The sequence below is a fragment of the Manacus vitellinus genome, unplaced genomic scaffold (assembly GCF_001715985.3).
Source record: "Manacus vitellinus isolate BGI_N305 unplaced genomic scaffold, ASM171598v3 scaffold_6_pilon, whole genome shotgun sequence".
Classification (NCBI taxonomy): domain Eukaryota; kingdom Metazoa; phylum Chordata; class Aves; order Passeriformes; family Pipridae; genus Manacus; species Manacus vitellinus.
Genome location: NW_021940750.1, coordinates 22,351,493 through 22,373,108, shown reverse-complemented (window position 1 = coordinate 22,373,108; position 21,616 = coordinate 22,351,493). Strand labels below are relative to the sequence as shown.

The 21,616-nt window shown below is 37.4% G+C and overlaps 1 protein-coding gene across 26 annotated transcripts in view; it reads right to left on the bottom strand.

The window, feature by feature from the left end:
* Positions 1-236: 236 nt before the first annotated feature.
* The window catches only part of NRXN3 (neurexin 3), a 935,277-nt gene continuing 913,897 nt past the window's right edge, over positions 237-21,616 (bottom strand). For 14 of the 26 annotated variants that reach the window (XM_018082450.2, XM_018082453.2, XM_018082473.2 and 11 more), the window contains one exon: positions 237-3,823. In XM_018082450.2, coding sequence (XP_017937939.1) covers positions 2,898-3,823 — 926 coding nt within the window. In that variant the 3' untranslated portion in view covers positions 237-2,897. Of the gene's footprint in view, positions 3,824-4,256; positions 4,616-11,367; positions 11,589-21,616 lie in introns of those variants that run through there. The other 12 variants (XM_018082461.3, XM_018082475.2, XM_018082474.2 and 9 more) reach the window with 5 other exon arrangements.

Here is a 21,616-nt window from a genome sequence, read left to right as displayed (position 1 = left end):
CTGGGAGTGGTGTGAGACAGACCCCAGACTCAAGCTGAATTTATATCCCTGCAAAGGAGAGAAATAAGATTCATTGGACTAACAGAAGAGTGCAAACATGAACAGGATTCTGCAATTTCATGGCTAGACATTCCAATGGGATGCGTGATACTTACATCACGGACTATTTTCATCTTTAAAGGTCTGGAATTTCCCTGAAGTCTTTTAGAAATAAAAAAAACAGCAACATCCAGCACTTTGGGAAGAACATTTTATTGCTAAGCATATCTTTAAACAAAATGCAACTAAGAAAAGAAAAAGAATCAAAAAGGAAGAAGAAAAAGAAAGAGGAAAAAAAGCAATAACATCACAAAAACTCAAATAAAAATTCTTCAGGTTGTCCATAAAGCAACAGGGATATGGTAGAAGCCCACATACAGAAATGCACATGTTCCCAAAAACTGTCCAATAGAAACTTACACAAAAAAGGAAAGTGTAAATATTTTTTTTAACTTAAAAAAGGAAAGTGAAAAGGAAAGGAAGAAAGAAAGCAGGAAATCATTTCACAAGACTCCAAGACTCCAAGAACAGCAATCTTTTACAGACATCAAGATATAATCAACTTTATATAGTTTCGGCCAGTTAAGTCATCTAAAATCGTGCTTTCATACCTTTTTAAAACCTGTCTTTTTTTTTCTTTTTAGTATAAAAAATAAAAAAGAAAAAAAGCTCAACCTCACACACACGCACACGCACCACACACACGCACACATACACGCACTGAAAATATTTGTTAACATGAAAGCATCTTCTCTAAATGTTTGAGAAGACTGTTTTTTTGAATTTAAGTTCCCATGTGCGTGTGTGTATCTGATGACACTTCTTCAGAGTCAAATATTCATGCGACTTATAAACACCAGCAAGAGTAGATTTCTAAACCTAAACAGCTGATTAGTTTTCAACCGCATACAGCAAAAGTGTACATTTCTGATATTCCAGAGTTCTCAATCCTTCTTGGTTTTTGTTGTTTTTTCTGTCTGTCTCTCTCTCTCCCTTATTTGCTTTTTTGATCATGGTAGGCATGGCCGTCAAACCACCTCACTATTGTTCTGTACAGTAAGATAATCCTTTTCACAATAACTGGGAAAATGTAGAAACCAAACAATGAAATTAAATAAGTTAAATAAAATAAAAGAAATTCCCAATTTAACCATAAAACAGTATATACACCGTCAGGGTATCCATATAGAAATTATACTAGCAAAAAAATAGTAGTAAAATATGTAAACAAAATTTCAGATTTTTTTTTGACACAGGTAACTGTGACAAAGCTAAAACACACACTTCACATTTTAAGGTTTGCTTTTGTTGTCTGTTTCTTTTTACTCTGTTCTTCAAGAACATTCTCATTCCACATTAAGACCATAACAGAACTTCTGTTCCAGTCGTCCCATCAAACATACCATGATAAATATATCTGTGTGTATATATATATATTATATTATTAAATTAATTTTTCTTTTTTTTCTGTGTGTCACAGCAGCTTCATTTATTTTCTTTATATAAAAGAGGAGGAAAAGGGAGAATAGGGCAAATGGAAAGACAGAGATGATCTGAAATGTCAAGCTACAAAATTAAAATATTACATATGAAAACCAGTTATATGTCAAAAAATCTATGTGTTTTGCATTCTTTTACAATTGTTTAGCTTTTCTGACATTTATTGGTCTTGTCACAAGTTGAACTCCAGTGGTGTCTTTCTGATCTCTTTATGAAACTGATTTATCATTATTTTTTGCATGCATTGCAATGTCACAGAACCAGAACCCAGAGGAAGGCTCCTTTATTTTTGCACAAGATATTCAGCTCAGAATATTTAATAATTTTTAAGTATTCTTTTTTGAATCTCCAAATCCTGTTAAACATACTTTGGCTGTGCTAATGCATACTAAGTGCGGTACTCAAAGCCAATGACTGATCAGAACAGACCCAAATACATATACTCTTTAGTTCAATTGCAAATACTAGAGCCAGATCCAAGGGAACCAGCTTTCCATGATAATTTTCTTCAGCACCACCCATGAGTCACTTTCACTGCGTTGTTAGCAAACAACTTACTGCAAGACCACAGATTCTAGAGACAACACAACCAGATATGCAGAGTAAACACCATGGGTAGCTTTTGAGTTCGTATATGGCAATAGTCTCTCTTTATTTATTAGGGTTTTTTTTTTCCGAGATTTCTTCTCAACATATGTCCTGGTTCACCCCCTGCACCATTCCACTCCATTCTTCCCTCCCACACCCAAAAGTAATCAAGAAAACCAAACAATAAGTAACCCAAGAAACAAAACCAAACCAAACCAAAAATCCAACAATCTCCAAAATCATTTATTCCCCTCCTCCAATCTCGAAAAATTATATGTATGCTGGACACGGCCAGATAATTTTGTTCAATATTTCTTTGTTGTTTAATAATGTTTGTATTTTTTTTTTATTTTTCTTTCCTTTTCTTTTTTTTTTTTTAAATAAGTAAACTGAAAAATTATCGATACAGTCAGGGATCACGAACATTGTTAAAGACTCACTTGGAGATATGAAACAAGTAAGCCATGAAGTCTTCTACTTTTGCAGAAAGTTCAGCGGAGGAGGAGATTTGGAGATGTCCAAGTTCACTAACAGAGCAGAGCTGTGCGCGCCATCTCCAGAACGCTAAGTGTGCTTTATAATACATTAGGGCAAAGTTTGCTGACTCCAAGCGATGACTGAGACATTAACAGTCACTGCTGAAATTTTTTTCCCAATACTTTTTCCCACAAACGATATCTCCCAATCATCTCGTTCGCTGCAATGGTTCTGATATTTCAGTTAAATCTCATTAAGTATTTATATATTTATATATAAATAAGTATTCTTTTTTACACATAATACTCTTTGTCCTTGTTTTTCTGCTTCTTGTGGCCGCTCTTTGAGCTCTGCTGCTTCTCCTTCACGAGCGTGCCGTTGCTCTGGGCTGAGTTGCTGATGTAGTTCCGCGTCTCGTCCACCTGATAGGACCCCTCGTCCCTGTTCCTGTACTTGTACATGGCATACAGGAGGATGAGGATGCAGAGGGCGGCAGCAGCCACAATGCCGACGACCATCCCCGTTGTGCTGCTCGACTCGCGGACCACCTCTGAGGCCCCCGGAACCCGTCTGATTCCCGGCTCCGTGGGGTTTGCTGTGGGCACATTACGGAACATGGGGGAAGTGATTAGCGGGCTCTTCAGCTTTGTGCTGTCTAGCTCATAGGCAGTGGGCAACGGAAGCAAGACTATGTCAGGCTGGGGTTTGAGCTCACGGTTATTCATTTTGCCGGCTGGCAATTTGGGCACCATCCCAGTCGAGGACGAAGCTGTGGAGCGGATCAGCTCAGGGGACAAAGACGTGGTAGTAGTCCTACCAGTTTCGGAGACTTTGTTAGGTCTAAAGTCCTTGGATTCCCACTTGGGTGCGTGTGCTTTGTAGCCACCTTCGAAGATGGAAGTGGAAAGACTCTTATCTGTTACCAAGGAGAAGGTGGTGTAAAAATCTTCATCATCAGTAGGGGGTAGGTTAGAGTCAAAGGTTTCCCCTGAGCCATACCCAGATATCACCAAGCCATCATCATCACAACCATCGCTGCCTTGGTCCGACAAGCAAGGTAACCCCGCCTCAGAGGTCATGGACAGGGAATCTTTGGTGGTCTCAATAATGGTGAGGAGGGGGCGAAAGGTAGGGGGAAGTGTAATGAAAGGTGCACGAGTAGCAATAGGAGGGATATCTAAAGGGTCTTCTACAAGTAGAGGGATAACTAATTCACCTCCTGGGATGGAAAAGAGAGAAAAAAAGAAGATTAGTACATTTTAATGACACAATGCACCATTTTCTGTTCACTTGACTCAAGGGCGAGAGAGGTTGTGGGCATTCTGAAAAGGTGTCAGGGATCAGGTTTCTCACCCTAGCTACACTACCAACGTACTTTCCTGGGGGTGCCTTTCATTGTTCCCTCCCATCCTGTTTGGACATGGGTAAACTGCATGTTCCATTTCCTACCTATACTAGGTACGTACAGTGAAATACTCTGGACTTTTGGGGACCCAAAGTTTTTGATTTTTGAAGATACTCTCAAGTGACTCTGTGATCATCAATTTTTGGTAGTGATTTTTCTTAAGCATTTGCTTAGAAGACTATTTAAATTAATTATTTTAGACTTCCATAGATCAGTGTTCTCATAAATGTGTTTTTTACCACTCATCTTGTCAGTTTTTCCTCTTCTGATTATTTTCATTTAAAATAACAATGCTATTTTCTCTGCCATTCTAATCTGCTCACCTGTAGTTTAGAAGTCCTTTCCTTAAGGCATTTAGCATTCATCCATTTCTTCTTGATCATTATCTGGCTTTTAAATTGTGGGAAAGTTCATGAAAGCAAAGCATGGAATAAGAACCAAGTACTTACTGGGGTCCATGAGGGTACAGAGCTCTACTCAATGTTCATCTCTTTTTAATATTTCTTTAGCATTCTGTTCAACACGAGGGATGTCCCTTTCCTTCCACCTCTTGGGGCTACTAGTGCCATACTATCTTCATCTTTGGTTCTTCTTGATATTCTTTTACTATAATTCGATTAAGAATTAGGATAGATTTTATTGTGATTGATAATATAACTGAATAAGGACTTTGATAACCCCCAGTTTGATTGAGCCCAGGATTGTACTGCAGAAGTTGTCTTCACACCTACTGTTACTTCTTGATAAGCAGAGAGTTGTGATAAGTTCTACTTATTTCTAACATGATGGTTAGCTGCCTACAGAGGACTAAGAACAAGGTGGACTTATGGTCTACTCTTGAACAACAAACTGTACCTTTGTACATAGTATAAGCTACATCCAAAGCAAGAAAATTGGTGTATCATTCCTATGATTTGGATTCTGAACAGCAATATCGCTACTTTTAGGATACTAGCCCTGTTTTTTCTATATATTGTAATATGACTGTACTTCTACCTTTGAGTTTATGGGTAATTAACACTCCATTGTTTTATTCTGATGTGGAATTTCATTTATCTAATTCCTTTAGTTATGATTACATAGCCTTCTGTTGACATACTGGTCATCAACACTTTTTTAGAATGAGCCATGTTTCTTTGGAAAATTTGTGTATAAAATTGTCCCTTGGGTAATTTTTGTTGTGCTAGCCACTTAAGTAAGCTGCTTAAAATATACATTGAAGAGTTCAGCTGACATCATGAGAGTCATCTAGATCTGTTCAAAGGAGTGTAACTCACTAAGTATTTCTAATGTATTGAAAATTTTATTTATACGTACCATTACTTAAGGAAGGATATGTAAAAGGAATTACAGCTTCTAAATAAATAAATCTGGGTTTTAATTCTGTATTAATAACTGCTAATGAACAATTTGGCATTGTTACAGTGCTGAATGGCATTAGGGTCAAAATTCTGCTCTCTCAAATCTACCCTATATATTACATGCACTTGTTTCTGCCAGTAATGTCCATAGAAGTTCTAGAAGGAATAGTCTACAACCTAAATTCCTTCTAAATGTATTTGGAGAGCAATATATCTGAACAAATTACATACTGAAGATGGCAATATACTGGAAAAGGTACTTAACAGTTCAATTAAATCTGGATAGCTGAACTAGAATATGACTTATTCTTTTCCTTAATGAGAAACTAAGTGGTCACACAGTTTAATCAGCTGAAAAAGTCAGAATTATCTCAGAGGTACCAGGGCAGAAATTAGGCCAAAATAAGAAATGTAGTACTTTTGTGCACTTTCATGCAAAGTTAGTTTTAAGCTAAGATACATGTTTAGTTTCCTGAGCTTCCTCAGTACCTTCATATACCTCTTTTGTTACTGGTTAGAGGATGAAGAAATAAGTATCAATCACTGCAAACTACATATTTTTTAAAAAATTATGTAAAAAAGCAGAAAATGTAGTCTGACAAAAGGCTACATGGCATTTTGCGCTCATGCATCTGAGCTGTTTTCTGAGCAATATAGAAACTAGAGCATGTAATATGATTTATATATGTCCAAAACCCCTATGCGTGGCTCGAGGAGAACACCTATAATCTATGCAAACAGGTGGGCTTGAGACGAACTTGGAGTATGCCTCAGGGGGAAAGATCATCTGTGAGCCTGGTAAAAAAAATGAATAAAAATAACAGTATTTAAGTCAGAATTGCATCAAATTGCATGACTCGAGAATTTAAGTTCCAGAAAGTCAGGGATAGAAAATGTTCTTTTTAAACAATTTTTTAAGATCACTGTTTTGTTATTAAAGAGCAGTATTGACTTGTGATTTTCATTCACCATCTGTGACACTCAATTGGAAAAAAATGCAGTTTGGCAGCTTTTAATTGCTTACCTAGAGCTTTGAAGTGCCTTTGTTCTTAAAAGCTATTATACTGACACACAGCATCAGTATGCAGTTGATCTGCAATACACTGGGACAATACTTTGGGCAGTTTTCTTCCAAAGAGAAATTATTTTGCTCGTATTAATAATTAATTTTCTGAAAGGAATCTGACATATCTTACATTTAATAGGAAGACTTTCCTTTTGCCCCAATACCCCTTTCATTTAAAACTACGTCATAGTTTTATAGTTTTTGTTGCTGTTGAGGACTTGAGCTAATGATCAAGACTATTGTAACTATTAAATGATCACGGTCTCCTTGAAATATAAAATAAAGCTGATAAACTTGCCATCATAAGTGGAATTTTACATAAGTGATGGAGAAAATATTGGAGCTTTTTGATTCCAGCAAGTCTGTTGGATGGAAGACAATAGGACAGAATTAGGACTAAGTTTTAAAAAGTTTTCATCTCACAATATGTGAGAGAAGAGAAACAACTTTCATACCAGGACGACTGGATTAACTTTAATACAATTATTTAATCTCATCATTAGTTTTTATTTCAAATTGTCCAATGATCCATACTATGGTTACCTGCATACTAAAGAAATAAAGAGACTCTTTAAGGTCTTTCATTAGGAATCACTTCTTCATCAAGGAGTAAATTTGTTACATATACTTTTGGGGAGTATCAGGTAGATGTCTGCAAGGATGGTAAGAGTGTTTTGATTTTTTTTTCTCTCTCTCTAATGGAAGAATCTGTGAGACTGAAAAAAGCTGTGAGAGACTAAGTCAGAAAAAGCACCCTAGGTATGAGATCTGACTTCTTTTTGACAGCTGTTAGGCATCTATGCAAAACTCACAGCAAACTTGAAGTGGTAGGTCTAACAGGATGAAAGCACAATTAATACTTCTTGGGTTATGTGATTTATAGAGGAAAAAAACACCCTTTAAAATGGCACGATAAAAATGCCAATCAATCTAAAAGAAATGTGTTATTTAAAGATAACAGGGAATGTAAATTCTGAAAAGCTCCCAGGAAAGTGTGAGAAATATGATCACCGATATCTATGGAGGGGAGCAACTGCAAACTTTCACATCATACCTGCAAACAACTCTGTTACTGGTACTACACTTCTGTTTGTAAGAGACACAAGGGGGAGTCTGATGACAAGCAGACTATGAGTGTGCATGTAGGGGTAACCATCTTTCACAGGACAGCTGAGGGAGCAGGAAGCTGCCTGGAGCCAGTGGTCGTTTTATGGAGAATTGGTGCCTCTTGCCCAGGCCCCAACTTGGTTTCAAGGTAAGCACTGAAAGATTTAAAAGACAAAGAGCCATTCAGTTTCAAGAATTACTTATGCAGGATTTCAATCCTGAATGGTTTGCTGTAGAAGACAAATGTTTTAAAGATTTAGATTTCTAGAAAAAGCTAGAGGAGTTCCTGAAAAACCTTACATGACAATCTGGAAAGGGAAATATATTTGAGACAGGTTTTATGTTTGTCAAGTTTTTATTTTCTCACAATGTCTACCATTTTTTAAATTGCAAAATTAAATGCTTTGAGACCCGAATAAAACTTATGGGTTCAATTTCTAAATAGTTCTGTGCTTATGAAAAAAAAAAAAAGGCAAGGCTGCCACCCAGTTTGGACCATGGCTTCCAAACAAATATTCATGTGAGCTTTAGATTCTGTTTGTGGATTATATGGGCTGTTTCCTGATAGTTACAGGTTTCTTTTCCCATTTTTTTTCTGTTGGTTGTTACGCAGCAGTTAACGGTGTTCATCTGTATGCTCCAAGTTCAGGATTACTTTAACAATCCAAAGATTTCACAAGGATTTTCCAGATTTATTTTTCAGATACTCTGTAATTTCTCTCCTAAGCAGAGAATGGATGTTTCCTGAATAGAAATACGTTCTCTTGACAACACAATGCCAAAGAACTAAAAAAAAGAGAAACAGATAAAATGGTTTTCTCTGCAGTGATATAGATGCAAGACTAGTTTGCCCATCAACAGTACAGCTGAAAAAAATCAAGCAAGAACCCAACAAAAAAATGAAAATCTAACTGGAAGGACCACTGAAAGAATGGAGGTCAGTGAGATGGGAAACCTTATACTAAGTAGCCCAGTGCTTTGCTTGGCCTTCTTATTCCACAAAGTGTGCATATATTAATTAAAAATTAGCCTCTTAGCACATATACTACTTTCATGGAGTTGTGCTTTTCTTTTAACTACCAAGAGCACTGGGGATATAAAAGGTCTGCTTTACCCTTGGAGCTGCCTTAGTTTTTGCTTTATGAGAGTATTTATAGATATATAATTCATACCTCTGGAGCTGATCTCCAGTAAGAGTTCTCTACCACTGGAACAGACAGAGTGTTAAAAATTTAAAAGAAACCTTATGAACTGTGAGGATGTTGTGGGCAAGTCATGAATGCAGAGGGCACCAAAAAATATGATAAAGAAAACAACATGAAAAACTGTAGCAATCGCTGGTTTTCATCTCTAGAGCCACAACTGCCTCAGCGGCATCTCAGGCCTCAGACTGGTACAGGACAAAAGGCACACAAAATGGAAGCCTGAAAGATTCATCTTCTCCTGATGATGACAAGTAACACACCTTATTGTCTCTGTCTTTTTCATCTGCGATTGAAGAGCTTTTAAATGCCATCCATAAAGGCTGCACAATTTATCTATTTCTGCAGGCACTTGAAATTCTGCATCCAATGTTTGCAACTTTAATTTTATTCTTATGGCGCTCCTCTGAAGTTTGGCTCCATATTCAGTATGAAATATCTGACACAGAAGTAAGTCCTTACCTTTTCCACCTCTGTACCAACACAATAATTCCTTATTAAAAGACTGAGTTTATAAATTTCAGACTAATGGTGTTCAGTCAATTCTCCTTTGATTCCTCTGAGGATAAAAAGCAGAAATTATTCAGCATATAGTCTCCAATTCCTGGGAAAGATAACCTAGTAGATGAACATTCTTCATATTTTCTACTCTTGCAGTCTGACTTACTTGCAATTCACAGAGAGTAGTAGAGAGAAAAACATAATTTCCTTAATGGAATTCTGCAACTTCTTATCTCAAGTATCACCTTTTCCTTTCAGAAACTATGTAGTCCTCAAAGTGATTAGATAAAACTGGATTCTGGTGCAGTTGGTTGAAAAGCATTTCCTAAGCTCCTCCCCAGCTCTATTAAAAGACATTAGTTAATGCAGTGTTTCCCAATAGATGGCTCATGAGAAACAGGAAGGTACAGAGTTTGAGAGGTCATGAATCCCACGTTAATGCTGGGCTGTGTTTCATTGATGTAAATTTTTGGTCACCTTTGTGGAGTTTCAGTGAAACAGATATTAACACCTTCCAGAGAGGACCTGATATTGTGTCTACAAGCAAGATTCTAGAGCAAAACCAGGTATTTTGGTGCCCAGACACTGAGATGCTCTGAACCAATTGAAACCAATCTTCTATCTCTCACCATTATTTTAAACTTTTATGATTAGTTGGTGACAGCTTCCTACTCAGGATAATTATTTGTTCAGTTTTCAGCATCTGTTGTTCAAGGAACTTGACAGTTGAACCTAAGATACCTGCTGATCCTAAAATACCAGCTGACCACAGCGTTACCATGCAGAAATGGTAGAAACACATGAGCTTATAAGGAAGTACAGCTTTTCCTTACTTGTACTCACTGCTTTTTGAAGAAACTAATGCAAACCTCTCTTGTAGCAAGGAAATTTTAGAGGTTCAGGACCTGTGTGCCAAAGGCATCATTTGTGCATGATATTAGCAAGTCTGACATGCTGAGTGCATCTACCTGGTAAGAGTACACTTGAGAGTATCATTTAGACTGGACATCAGGCACATAATCAGCCATGAAGCAAACTGATTTAATGGGAATAAAGTAGGAATGACATAGAGCTGCACTAGGAAAACCCCGAGAACTACCAAAAGCCAAAGAAGTCCCATAATTTTTCACTTGACATGAAGGTTACACTACCAGGCTACATATAATTCTAGTAGTGTGAAATAAAAGTAGCATTACTGGTGATTTGTTTAGGGAAAGGGGAAAGAAAGCTTCTAGAGGGGGGCCGAGAAAGGACAGGAGCAAACTACCTCGGACTCCTTCACCCCCTCCTATGCACAGTACAATATGGCAATTGACAATATACAAAGAGCACATAACATAAAGGCAAATACAAACTGATTAAAAAATAAATAAACTTATATATTTTCCTAAAACAAAACCATACACTAGAAAACAAAAATGCCACAGCAACAAGGTCAGAAAAAGGAAAAACGGAACAAGTAATTCACTTTAGCAGCAAAACAAAGAATAAAACCTATGAGAACTGAAAAAAATGATGAAAATCAAAAACATTATTTCCTTTAAAAAAAAAAAGTAATCAAAAATACATAAAAATATTCAGAAAGCATACCACATTGATTTCATAACAGTCAACTTACATCAACAAATTGCCCGCATGTTTTTTGGCATGAAAGGAAAAATTTACAAAAGAAAGTTGTGTAAGAATGCTCTTGGACAAGTAGCATTGCCACATTCTTGTAACTTGCTTTTTTCGTTGTTGTTTCTTAAAAACTTTTTTAGCAAAATGTTTATTATTTCTTCTTAAATATATTTGTTTTACAACAAAGGGCGATACAGGGAGGCAACAACACATACATCCACACCACATAACATGAAAAGAAAAAAATCTTGCACCTTAACAAACTTGAACTTGTTTTTTTTTTCTGCTGTTTTTTGGTTGTATTTTTTTATCTTATGTAAAGTTGTTAGCATATTGCAGTTGAAAAATCCTGTACAATTTACTTTTGCTCGTTTGCATATCTATACATATAACATTTTTTGAAAAGCAAAGTTTGTTGCTTTTTTGCCTTTTTGGTCAATTTGATATATATTTTTTTAAACATTTTCTTTTTTTCTATAATTTTTGTGTGTGTGTGTTTTAAGGAATGGATGACTGCACATAAAATTTTAACAATGCTAAAGAAAGGGGTGGTGAAGGGGAACTTATGGGAAGAAAAAATGCCTAGGGTGGATGGAGTGGGAGTGTAAAAATCTATGAGTGTACTACACAGGAGATGAAGATGATGGGAGTGAATGTGTAAGTCAGTTGCCATGTCCATGTAAGGGCGGTACGGAGTGATCTAGCAGCATTAGAGCTTCTGGCTGTAAGGAAGGGATGGGCAATATACAAAAACAAATGAGCATATTCATGCCCATCAACAAAAAGAAAGAACAGAACTCTAACATTGACAATCTCACAAACCCTAAGCTGCAACTTCTTCAACATGCAAGTTACAAAAAAATTAATAATTATAGTATTAATATTTACATTTTCATTAAAGGCTTTCAAATTATAAAAACAGTTAAGACTTTTCCCTACTAAAAATAGCAGTAAAATACATAAACTAATAATAATAATAATAATAATAGTAATAATAATAATAACCAGAGAGTAAAACAAAAAAAACAAGGAAACTAGTTTTATGCATTGGAATTAGAACAACTTCATCTGTAGCTACCCACAGCCGCCTTCTTCTTCTAAGAATCATCTTTTCTGAAGTCCATCAAACTGACATCAGTATTCTCAGTAATTTGAGACAATCATTTCTTGAGCACATCAAATGAGTGTTTTGAATGTAATCGTTGTGTTGGCACCCCCTTCCCCACTGTCAAATTAGACTGCTTGTATATTCAGATTCTCTGGAGAATCTCAAAAATACAGCTGTAGGATTCTGCCAGTGAAGTAGTTCTTTATTTAAAGACGGAAATAGAGGGAAAAAATTGCAGAAAACAATTCATAACTCTTTTGTTTTGTTTGTTTTTTTTTCATTATTAGATTGGAACAAAGCAAATCTAAGATAGAAATTCAACCATTGAAAAGAAACACATCAAAATATAACTATGTAGATATACTAAAAAAAAAAGCAAAAAAATGAAAAAGAGCACTTTGTTCCCAGGAAGAAGGGAGATAAGAGCAATTGTGGGGGTTTGAAATTTTATTTTTAAAGAAAAAATTATTCCACACACTTCCAAAGATGAACAAACCAGATGCACACATTGAAAGGAACAGACAAAGCAGTCTAGGGACACTTTCATAATTTAGATTTTTTTTTTTTTAAGAATTGGATTCTCTTTCATTCCATCCCCCTCTCCTTTAAATTTGTTTTGAATTGTTGGCCAAAACCCCACCACCCTCTAGTGTTGCTTTTTTTTTTAATAGATCTTTTTTTTTTAATTGCTTATTTTTAAAATAAACATGGAGAGAAAAAAAAAAGGACGTGCAGTCTGGATGTACGTCATAAATAGACATAGAAAAAGATAGAAGAAATTGGCTGAGGTCGACAAATGGGTTATATAATAGCTTAATTTTACTGTAGGATGTTAATAATAATGCATGCTTAAAGTAAGTTGCATTTAGGGAAAGTAGAAAAACAGAACAGCAAGCAAGGACTTGGGGAGTGGGCAGGCAGAGGGGAAGGGGTGGGCAGGGGTGTACCATCCATGCCTCTCCAGAAAGGGCAAAGCACATTCCAGCAGTTCTCCACATTTCTGGGGGAGGTCAGGAGGGGAAAAGGGTGAGGAGAAATCATAAGCTATGTTAGGACACACTCTTCACCCTGACTGTGACCTTCTATTTGAATTAATCACTCAAAATGCCAGATTCCATCCCTTGTTCTGGCTCTAACTTTCCAAGGCATTCCCAAACTGATTTGTATTTCTTGTTTTGCCTAGTGACAGAAAATGCTGCCACTGCTAGAATTAAGGTGGAGACTACTTTCTCCTATGCTACAAAGTTCAAGAAGATATTACTAATCCGTTCTACCTGAGTCTTTACTAAAACTGGATTACAAATAATGTATGTTATGGAGGGGTCTTCAGCTTCTTCTGAATTCACAAAATCACAGAATATTCTCAGTTGGAAGGGACCCACAAGGATCATCACGTCCAACTCTTAAGTGAATGGCCCATACAGGGATCAAACCCGCAACCTTGGTGTTATTAGCACTATGCTCTAAACAACTGAGCTAATCTTTAATGATACATATGATGTCCATATTTTTCTTGTGAAAAGATCATCATCCTGACATCAGAGTCCTTCCAAGAAGGAACTTAGGACCCCAGCAAAAAAACCTGCTTTGGTTGATTTTTTAGAAGACTGCAAAAGTTACACATAAGGCTTTGGACCCTGCCTGTGATGAATCTCTCCAGGAGATAGGAAAATCAGGCTGTAAGCACTGCATGTACTTTAGCTTTCCATCAGGAATGCCAGCAAGATCATTTCATAAAGGTCACGCTACCACCAATAGGTGGAAGTGGGGGCTATCTTGAGATTGAATTTCTGGGAAGAATGGGGCTATTCTCCTTGTAGATGTGGCCAGTGGTACTTTTGTATAAATATAATAACAAACAGGTAGGAAGTTTTGGTACTTATTAACATGAGGAAGAATAGCACCTCTAAAGATACTGAGATCAGTATAGTTCTGAGGAATGTTAAATAAGCATAAACCCCACAAAAATACAATAGCCCAGATTGGTTTTAGAGGCATTACTGAAAAGTGTCCAGTTCTGAGAGGAGTTATGAGAACTCCTGCTTCAGAAGTGATGAGGTTGCACTGCTTAAAAGCACAGTGCAGCTGTAGCTGGAATGTACCACGCCTTTGCTGGAAGACTACACTGGACCTTTCTCCTACATCCCTTTGGTAAATATATTAGGAAGGGAAGAGGTCAAACCAAAGAAGAGGAAAACTGGTCAAGGTTATCTCAGGGACAGAACATGCAGGTTACAGGAAGAAAAATTTTGGTCTACATAGGAAATTTTGGAGATTCATTTGTAGATCGGAAAAAATTGGTTAGAAATAGGAAAAAACAATTGCAGGAGTGAGGCCTTTTCAGACCTCAGAGGAGATTTTTATTTGACGAGGTTACAAGGCTAGTGTCCCTGGACATCACTCCCAACCAGGATTCTGAGCCTCTGGTTTAATTGTACTTAGGGAGTTTCACAAAGAGGCATTTAAGCTTTGAATTTTAATCAGTATTTGTCATGACTTGCAGCTGGATTTTCAAAGTAGTGAAATATCCCCCTTCAGCACATTAGAATTGAGTGCCTTCTCTTTGATGCAAAACAGACTGTAAGGCATGGGTCTGCCTGCCAACTGTGCAGTCTGTGTCAGGCCACTCCAGAAAACATTTATGCCCTATTTGACAATAAATGCCTAACTCGTTGCATGAGGGTCTGGAAAAGCCTTTTACTGCCTCGAAGATCAAAAGAGCTAAAGAACCACAGCTGGAGCCAGAGACACTTAAAGAGATGACAAGATTTTGTAAAGGAAATCTTGATGTTAGACTTACAAGAGGATTTTAAGGGTGCTAAGCAATTTTTTCTTTACTTAGTCGATACAGAGGTGCTTGAATAGAAGCAGAGGTCTTTGGAAAATCTTGGTCCAGCAATTTCTGCTGAGGCTGGGAACACCTCCTCCTCTTAAAAAAAAAATTCTAGCTGTTAATAGTCAAAACTAGATGTCCTAATTTGAAAATTGGATCCTGAATGCTTCCACATGAAACTATAAGACAGTATTTTATTACTTAACATTTAGCAAATTATTCCTCAGAAAAACAAAGATTAAAAAGCATAACCATTGACGCTTTATTTTATTTTAAAAAGCTTAAAGTAGATTGAAGGACTGGGAGTAGAAGCATCTGTACTATCAAGGCTTACAAGTTTCCTGTACTAGCTTTCAAAACAACCTGTTCATTCTTGCATGCTTTTAACCTTCCTTAGAGTAGTATTTTTCAGACATCCAGCCAAATGAATGCTTAGCACACCACAAATAACTAATAGCTTATAGATTAATAGGACTAAAATACTAATTTTCAAAGCAAACCCTCATCCCTACCCCAAACTCAGAATAAAAATCTGTTCCTGTGATTCCCATCAGCTATCCCCAATAACTTAAACTGCAAGAGAAGTGTATTGAATTAGCTGGTCCAGTACAAAAACCAGGAAGATAGGAAGAGCCTAAGAAGATAAATTAGTTATATTACTTTCCTTGCACCGGTTGTTTGCACTGGCAAAAAGCTCTCTCATTCTAAGCCCATCTGAAGCTCTGAAATAAAAAGCAATCTATAGTAAGAACATCTACATGAGCACGACTGACAAAGTCCCACATGACATTTTGCTTGGTTTTGTGTGTAAGAGTTAATTAATGGGGCTTCTTTATAGAAATGAACTAGGAAACTATCATCAAATATGAAAGCACATTTACAGCTACCGAAGCTAAGGAAATCACAGGGTTAAACTGCCACAGCTCTCTAAAGTAAAGAATTTTTCAGGTGTTTGCCATAAGCTTATTATCTTTTCACAGTCCTCCAAATCAAAGAGTATTTCATGCTTCCAGTGCTAAGCAGCCCATCCAATATCACTGGCCTGAAAGCATTCTTCCCATGCATCTCTACTCAACTGTATCTTTCTCCTGTAAGAAAGATCTGATGTGGTTTTGGAAAGACTCAAGATTGACATTTGTAGTCAGCCCAGCCAAGGCTTTTTTTTATGTAAAGCCAAATTTATTTAATCCTAAAAGTCAGTTGCATGGAAAGAAGTCTTTCTGAATCCTGAGGGATTTTGCAACCACAAACCAGATTCTCATACTGACAAACTCAGTAGCATAGTGTCATCCAATAATTTGAGTGGGAGCAGGAATAGTAGCCCAAGTTTTCTGCATATTTATAGTATACTGAAATGCACATAATTTTCTGATTATCTGCAAACATAGAGCAGCAAGGTTATATTAGTGTCTCTTCCTTTCTTCAATATACAGCTATGAAGCAGACAGGTAAAAATACATGTCATCAGTTTGTCCCAATTCTAGTAAATACTTCATGACTACCACATCCGTTCTTGTTAGTTGCATCCCAAGAAACCATATGCTGTTGAACAGGTTGGATCCATAGGCTGAGACCAAATGTATGAGGTTCAAAAAGGCCAAGTGCTGGGTTCTGCACTTGGGTCATAAGAAGCCATGAAATGCTATAGGCATGGGGCAGAGTGTTTGGAAAGCAGCCCAGCAGAAAAGGACCTAGGGGTGCTGCTCGACAGATGGATGAACATGAGCCAGCAGTGTGCCCAGGTGGCCAAGAAGGCCAGTGGCATCCTGGTCTGTATCAGAAACAGTGTGGCCAGCAGGACTAGGGCAGTGATCGTCCCTCTGTACTTGGCACTGGTGAGGCCACACCTTGAGTGCTGTGTCTAGTTCTGGGCCCACCACTGCAAGATAGACACTGAGGTGGTGGAGCATGTCCAGAGAGGGGCAATGGAGCTGGGGAAGGGTCTAGGGAGTAAGTCATAAGAGTGGCTGAGGTTGTTTTGCCTGGAGAAAAGGAGGCTCAGAGGAGATCTTGTCGCTCTCTATAACTACCTGAAAGGAGGTTGCAAACTTCAGAAGCAGACAGGACTAATTTTCGGTGCGATATTTTTAATCACTTGGATACTAGGCTACATGTGCCATTTCTGTTGAAAGATCCTAAAAAGTAATCTAATTAATCCCTAAGTTAGCACAAGGACATTGCATTCTCAAAGTCTGCAGCTAGTCCAGCTGGAAGTAACTCTGTGAATAGGATTTCCTCCCTTGCTTTGTGAGGGGAGGATCCAAAGCATAGTAGACTCACAGGTAAAAGGTTTCTCTTGCATTGAACTTAAACTTCTCTTCTGATGGCAAATTATGATTCTAGTTCTGCCCTCAATAACCCCTCTTCTTTTAGCATTTCCTGGTCCTCTTCGAGACATAAATCAACGCTGGAAAGAACCCGCATTTGCAAGTTGTATCCAAAGACAGCTATTGTGGTTTTTATCTTGGAGTTGTAAAAAAAAACAAAGCAAAGCAAAAACACAGAAAGAAAAGTGTTGTCTACCTCTTGGATGGCTGAATAATCCAGTATCATCCCAGGCATTACTTATCTCTCTGGAAGACATTCAAGACTGAAAGCATTCCAATTTAGAAGGCTCTTCACTGATGCAGCTATACCTTATTCTTGAGGATACATAGGAATCAGTACTACTACAGACCTTTAACAAGGACCTTTAACAGTGAACATACTGTACCAAGGAAAGTGTTTGGCAAACTGTAGAAGAAAACAAGGATGTTTATAAATGAATATAAATTGGACTTCTGTCTTTTCAGCATTATTGTCTTTTCATTTCCTGGTAAAATGCAGAGTCAAGAGAATTTACAGCATGATGGTTGGGAAGAAGGTTATTCCAGTAGGCTGTGAACAAGATTCATTTACCTGTGTCTTCACAACTAAACTTATTTCTTTTACTAATCAAAGGGAATGATAAGGGTTATGATAGGGCATGTTGTCTTCTACTGAGTTTGAGCACTTTTACATTCCCTCCTAGAGTAATTGAGGTGTAAGAGTTAAGAATGGAAATGACATATTCTAACACATGCAGAAAAACTGCAATAAATCAGGGACTCTTATTGAGCTCATCTTCCAAATGATGGTTTATCCAGCAGTACAGCCCTGCTCATAATATTATTTTCCTTATGCTACAACAAGTCTTTGAGAATCCAAAATTGAGTCCTGAGACTCCAGGACTTCAGTCTCCTCCTCAGCCAAGAACAAGCCAGAATATTCCTCAGAGTTAATATAAGGGTTGCTTCACAGCCACCCTAAAAGGCTAAGCCAAGTTACTCATGAGCAAGATGAGTTGATGTTGGATACACTAAGTCTTTAATACCCAGTAACCTGTAGAGGAAAACTGCTCCATAGGAGAGTTTCAGTGATGAGGAGTTCACTACTAAGTAGACTGCTGGCTTCTTCTACCAAATCGCCATTGGGAAGTGGTAGAAAATCCTAGGTAGAAACCATGATAATGAGTATACACAAATAAATACAGCCACAACTCTTCCTCTGGAAAGGAAAAAATTGAATGAGAACCTTTTGAGCAGTATGTTAGGTGTTGTTCCCTCATACCAGTTCAGAGGATGTGAGATGCTCTTTCCTTTTGATAGTAATAATGTTTAAATGCAATAGAATCCCCTTGAGACCTCAAGCAGAGGTGTTTGGAGACAGAATGGCAAATTACTATTTAATCTGTGCTTTGACGTCAATTCTTCTACTAGGCAGCAGTTGTAACTGCATCAGACATACAATAGAGCTAACTAACATATGAGCTATCTAGCTCTGAAGCACTGTAGGGCAGCCCTTTGTAAAGGAGCTTTCTATATGTGAGCTAGATCTGTCTATCATTTGGGAAAGACAAGAGGGGATAGTGCTGTGATTCAGGCATTTGGGGACGGATTTTTGGCAGGACTTCTGTTTGTTTTTACAGGCAAGTTTAATACTAGCCATGAAATGCAGAAACATAAAGAGAGGGTGCCATTTTTGCAAATTTCCTTCTGAAAGTTCAGGATTACAGCAGTGAAAGACTGCTGCAGGCAAGTTTGAATCCTCTTTTTGAACATACTGAATGACTGGAATAAACTCTACTGTGATTCAGAAGCCAATGCTTTAAGCTGTTTATCAGACATTGCATTATAGCAAGAAAGTGGCTGGGGAGGGTATTTGCTCTGCTTTCATAAAAGATTGGATTAAAAGAGAAATAGATCTCATTCCAAAAGTTAACTTTGTTTAATATTGATGACATTTATATCTGAAGCCCCCAACATAAGAAGGTCATGGACCTCTTAAGCAATTCCACAGGACAGCCACAAAGCTGAGGGCTGGAGCACCTCTCCTATAAGGAAAGGCTAAGAGAGTTGGGGTTGTTCAGCCTGGAGGAGAGAAGGCTCCTTGGAGAGGAGTAGTGTTCCTGTACCTGAAAGGAGCCTACAGGGAAGCTGGAGAGGGACTTTTTATAAGGACATGTAATGATAGGACATGTAATGATAGGACAACGGCTTTGAACTGAAACAAGATATGTTTAGATTAGACATTAGGAAGAAATTTGTTACTGTGAGAGTGGGTGAGGCACTGGAACAGGTTTCCCAGAGAAGTTATGGATGCCCCATCCCTGAAAGTGTTCAAGGCCAAGTTGGAGTGAGCCCTGAGCAACCTGCTCTACTGGAAAGAGCAGGTCCCTGCCCATGGTGAGGCGGTTGGAACTAGATAATCTTTGGGGTCCCTCCCAACCCAAACCATTCTATTATTCTATAATGATGATACTTGTATCTATTTCAGAACCACAGGTAAAGATAGCATGTCCATGAATAAAGCTGAGGAGATGAATACCAGAATTCTTCAGGTCCATACAGATTTTAAGAGCTTTTTGAACAAAAAATCAGGACGACTGCTCTCTGCTATTGATTATTTCTGCTTAAGCTGTCTTTAGTGTCCTTTCTCCCTTATCTTCACAACATGATAACTTATATCCCACCATCCCAAATGTTTAATTGTTTTCTTTGTTAAAGAAGTTGGAGCACTACCTTTCAAAATGTGGGGGTTTGTTGTGTGGTTTTGGTGTTTTTTCAAACCAACAGTTAATATGACCAGGGCAGGTCAGATTGCTGTGGAATCACTATTTAAAGAGATATATAGTCATACACTTGAATATATTTTCCGTATTATTGCTTACTGTATTACCTGAAGTATTTACATTTAAATTTTAAGGTCATTGTTAGAAAATCAACTAAAAGATTACTTTGCATAGTTATTAACCATCATGCCTGAGCTTCATGGTTAAGTAATTCACAGGAGCATAACAATCATGAATACCTGTGAAATGAAAGTTAACTTCAGATCAAGTCTAATAGGATGGAAAGTTAATTAAAAGAAGCTAAAAAAATCTTATCGTATTAGACTTTCCTCTGCTATGAAGTAAGACGTTATATGGTTAGATTTTAATAGGAAAGTCTATTACTTTCTCATAGCCTCTAATTTCCTTTATCTGTATGAGCCACAAAATTTTCTCATGCAGAATTATTTTTCTGATTAAATAATTATTTCTATTCATATTTTTATTCTAATTGATGGTCTTAAGCACAATCAAAAAAGAGATGGAGATGGAAATGGAAATATTATGTTAATAGAACAAACACTTTACTTTGGCAATTCTGCTAAGGGCAAAACTTGCAGCTTTGAACTTTGTGAATGAAATAAAAAGGTGTTCAAATTCTAACCTTAGTGCCCTGTGATTTACTCGCTTATTAGGGTATTAATGGACAGCACTGTTTTGAAGTTACAAGAAATGCTTCACTCTCAAAAGACTTATTATAAACACTTGAGCCATCTAGGTCCTTGCTTGCCTTTTGCAAAGGACACTAAATGGGAACAGGCACATGGACCAAGATTATGCTGGAGAAGAACTGGCAGATTTGCCTGTTATTTCCAGTGCCTAAACAATTCTTGTTAGTCTTTCACAGTAAATTTAAGTGTTAATGCAAAGTGGTTTCTTCTCACAACCTTCCACTGCACTGAGTTATTCACCAAAATGGAAGCATGCCAGAAGCCAAATCATAAGTTGCCATTGCCGCATTATATCTCTATCACAATTCCTTATCATTGCCTTATTTCACTGTCTGGTAGGTTAGTAGCGGTAACCTCAGCTGAAAAATACAGAGAAAGGGAACCAAGTGGCAATTCAAACATATAACAATAAAGAGAAGAATTCAGCACAGAAGCACTAAGCTTTGAGATAAGATGACAGCTGAATGTGTTCTGTCTTCATAGGTAGGGAGGCAGAACATGGAGTTAACTAGAAAAAAACACCTCATTTCTGCTCTTTTCTCAGTCTCAACTTTCTTTTAGAAAAATACATTCCACTTCAAAAACTCTGCCATGGTGTTTCCTGCTTATTATGCCTCAGTAGATGGCTTTCCAACTTGAAAAATATCTGATCTATTTCCAACTCTAAAGATATTCTTCATACTAACTCACTGCCAACCCAAGTTTGGGATCTAAGAAATGAGTTCAGGTTTCCTATCATCACTCATAAGGAAAGATGTATGCCCTCAGCAACCTTGTAGCTACCCTATTGCGTTCAGGAACTTTACAGAAATAAGACTGACTGAACTTTTAAATTGGATGTAGGTAAATGACTCCAAAAGAGAACTGAGAAACAGATTGGAACCTATCACCTAACCCTAGCACTGCATGGGCTCTATAGGGATTATCAGGATACAAAACCATTAAAAATCAGTGGACTAGACCCTAGAAGCAAATAAACATATTATTAAAGAGGAGGAAAGACTTTTTGT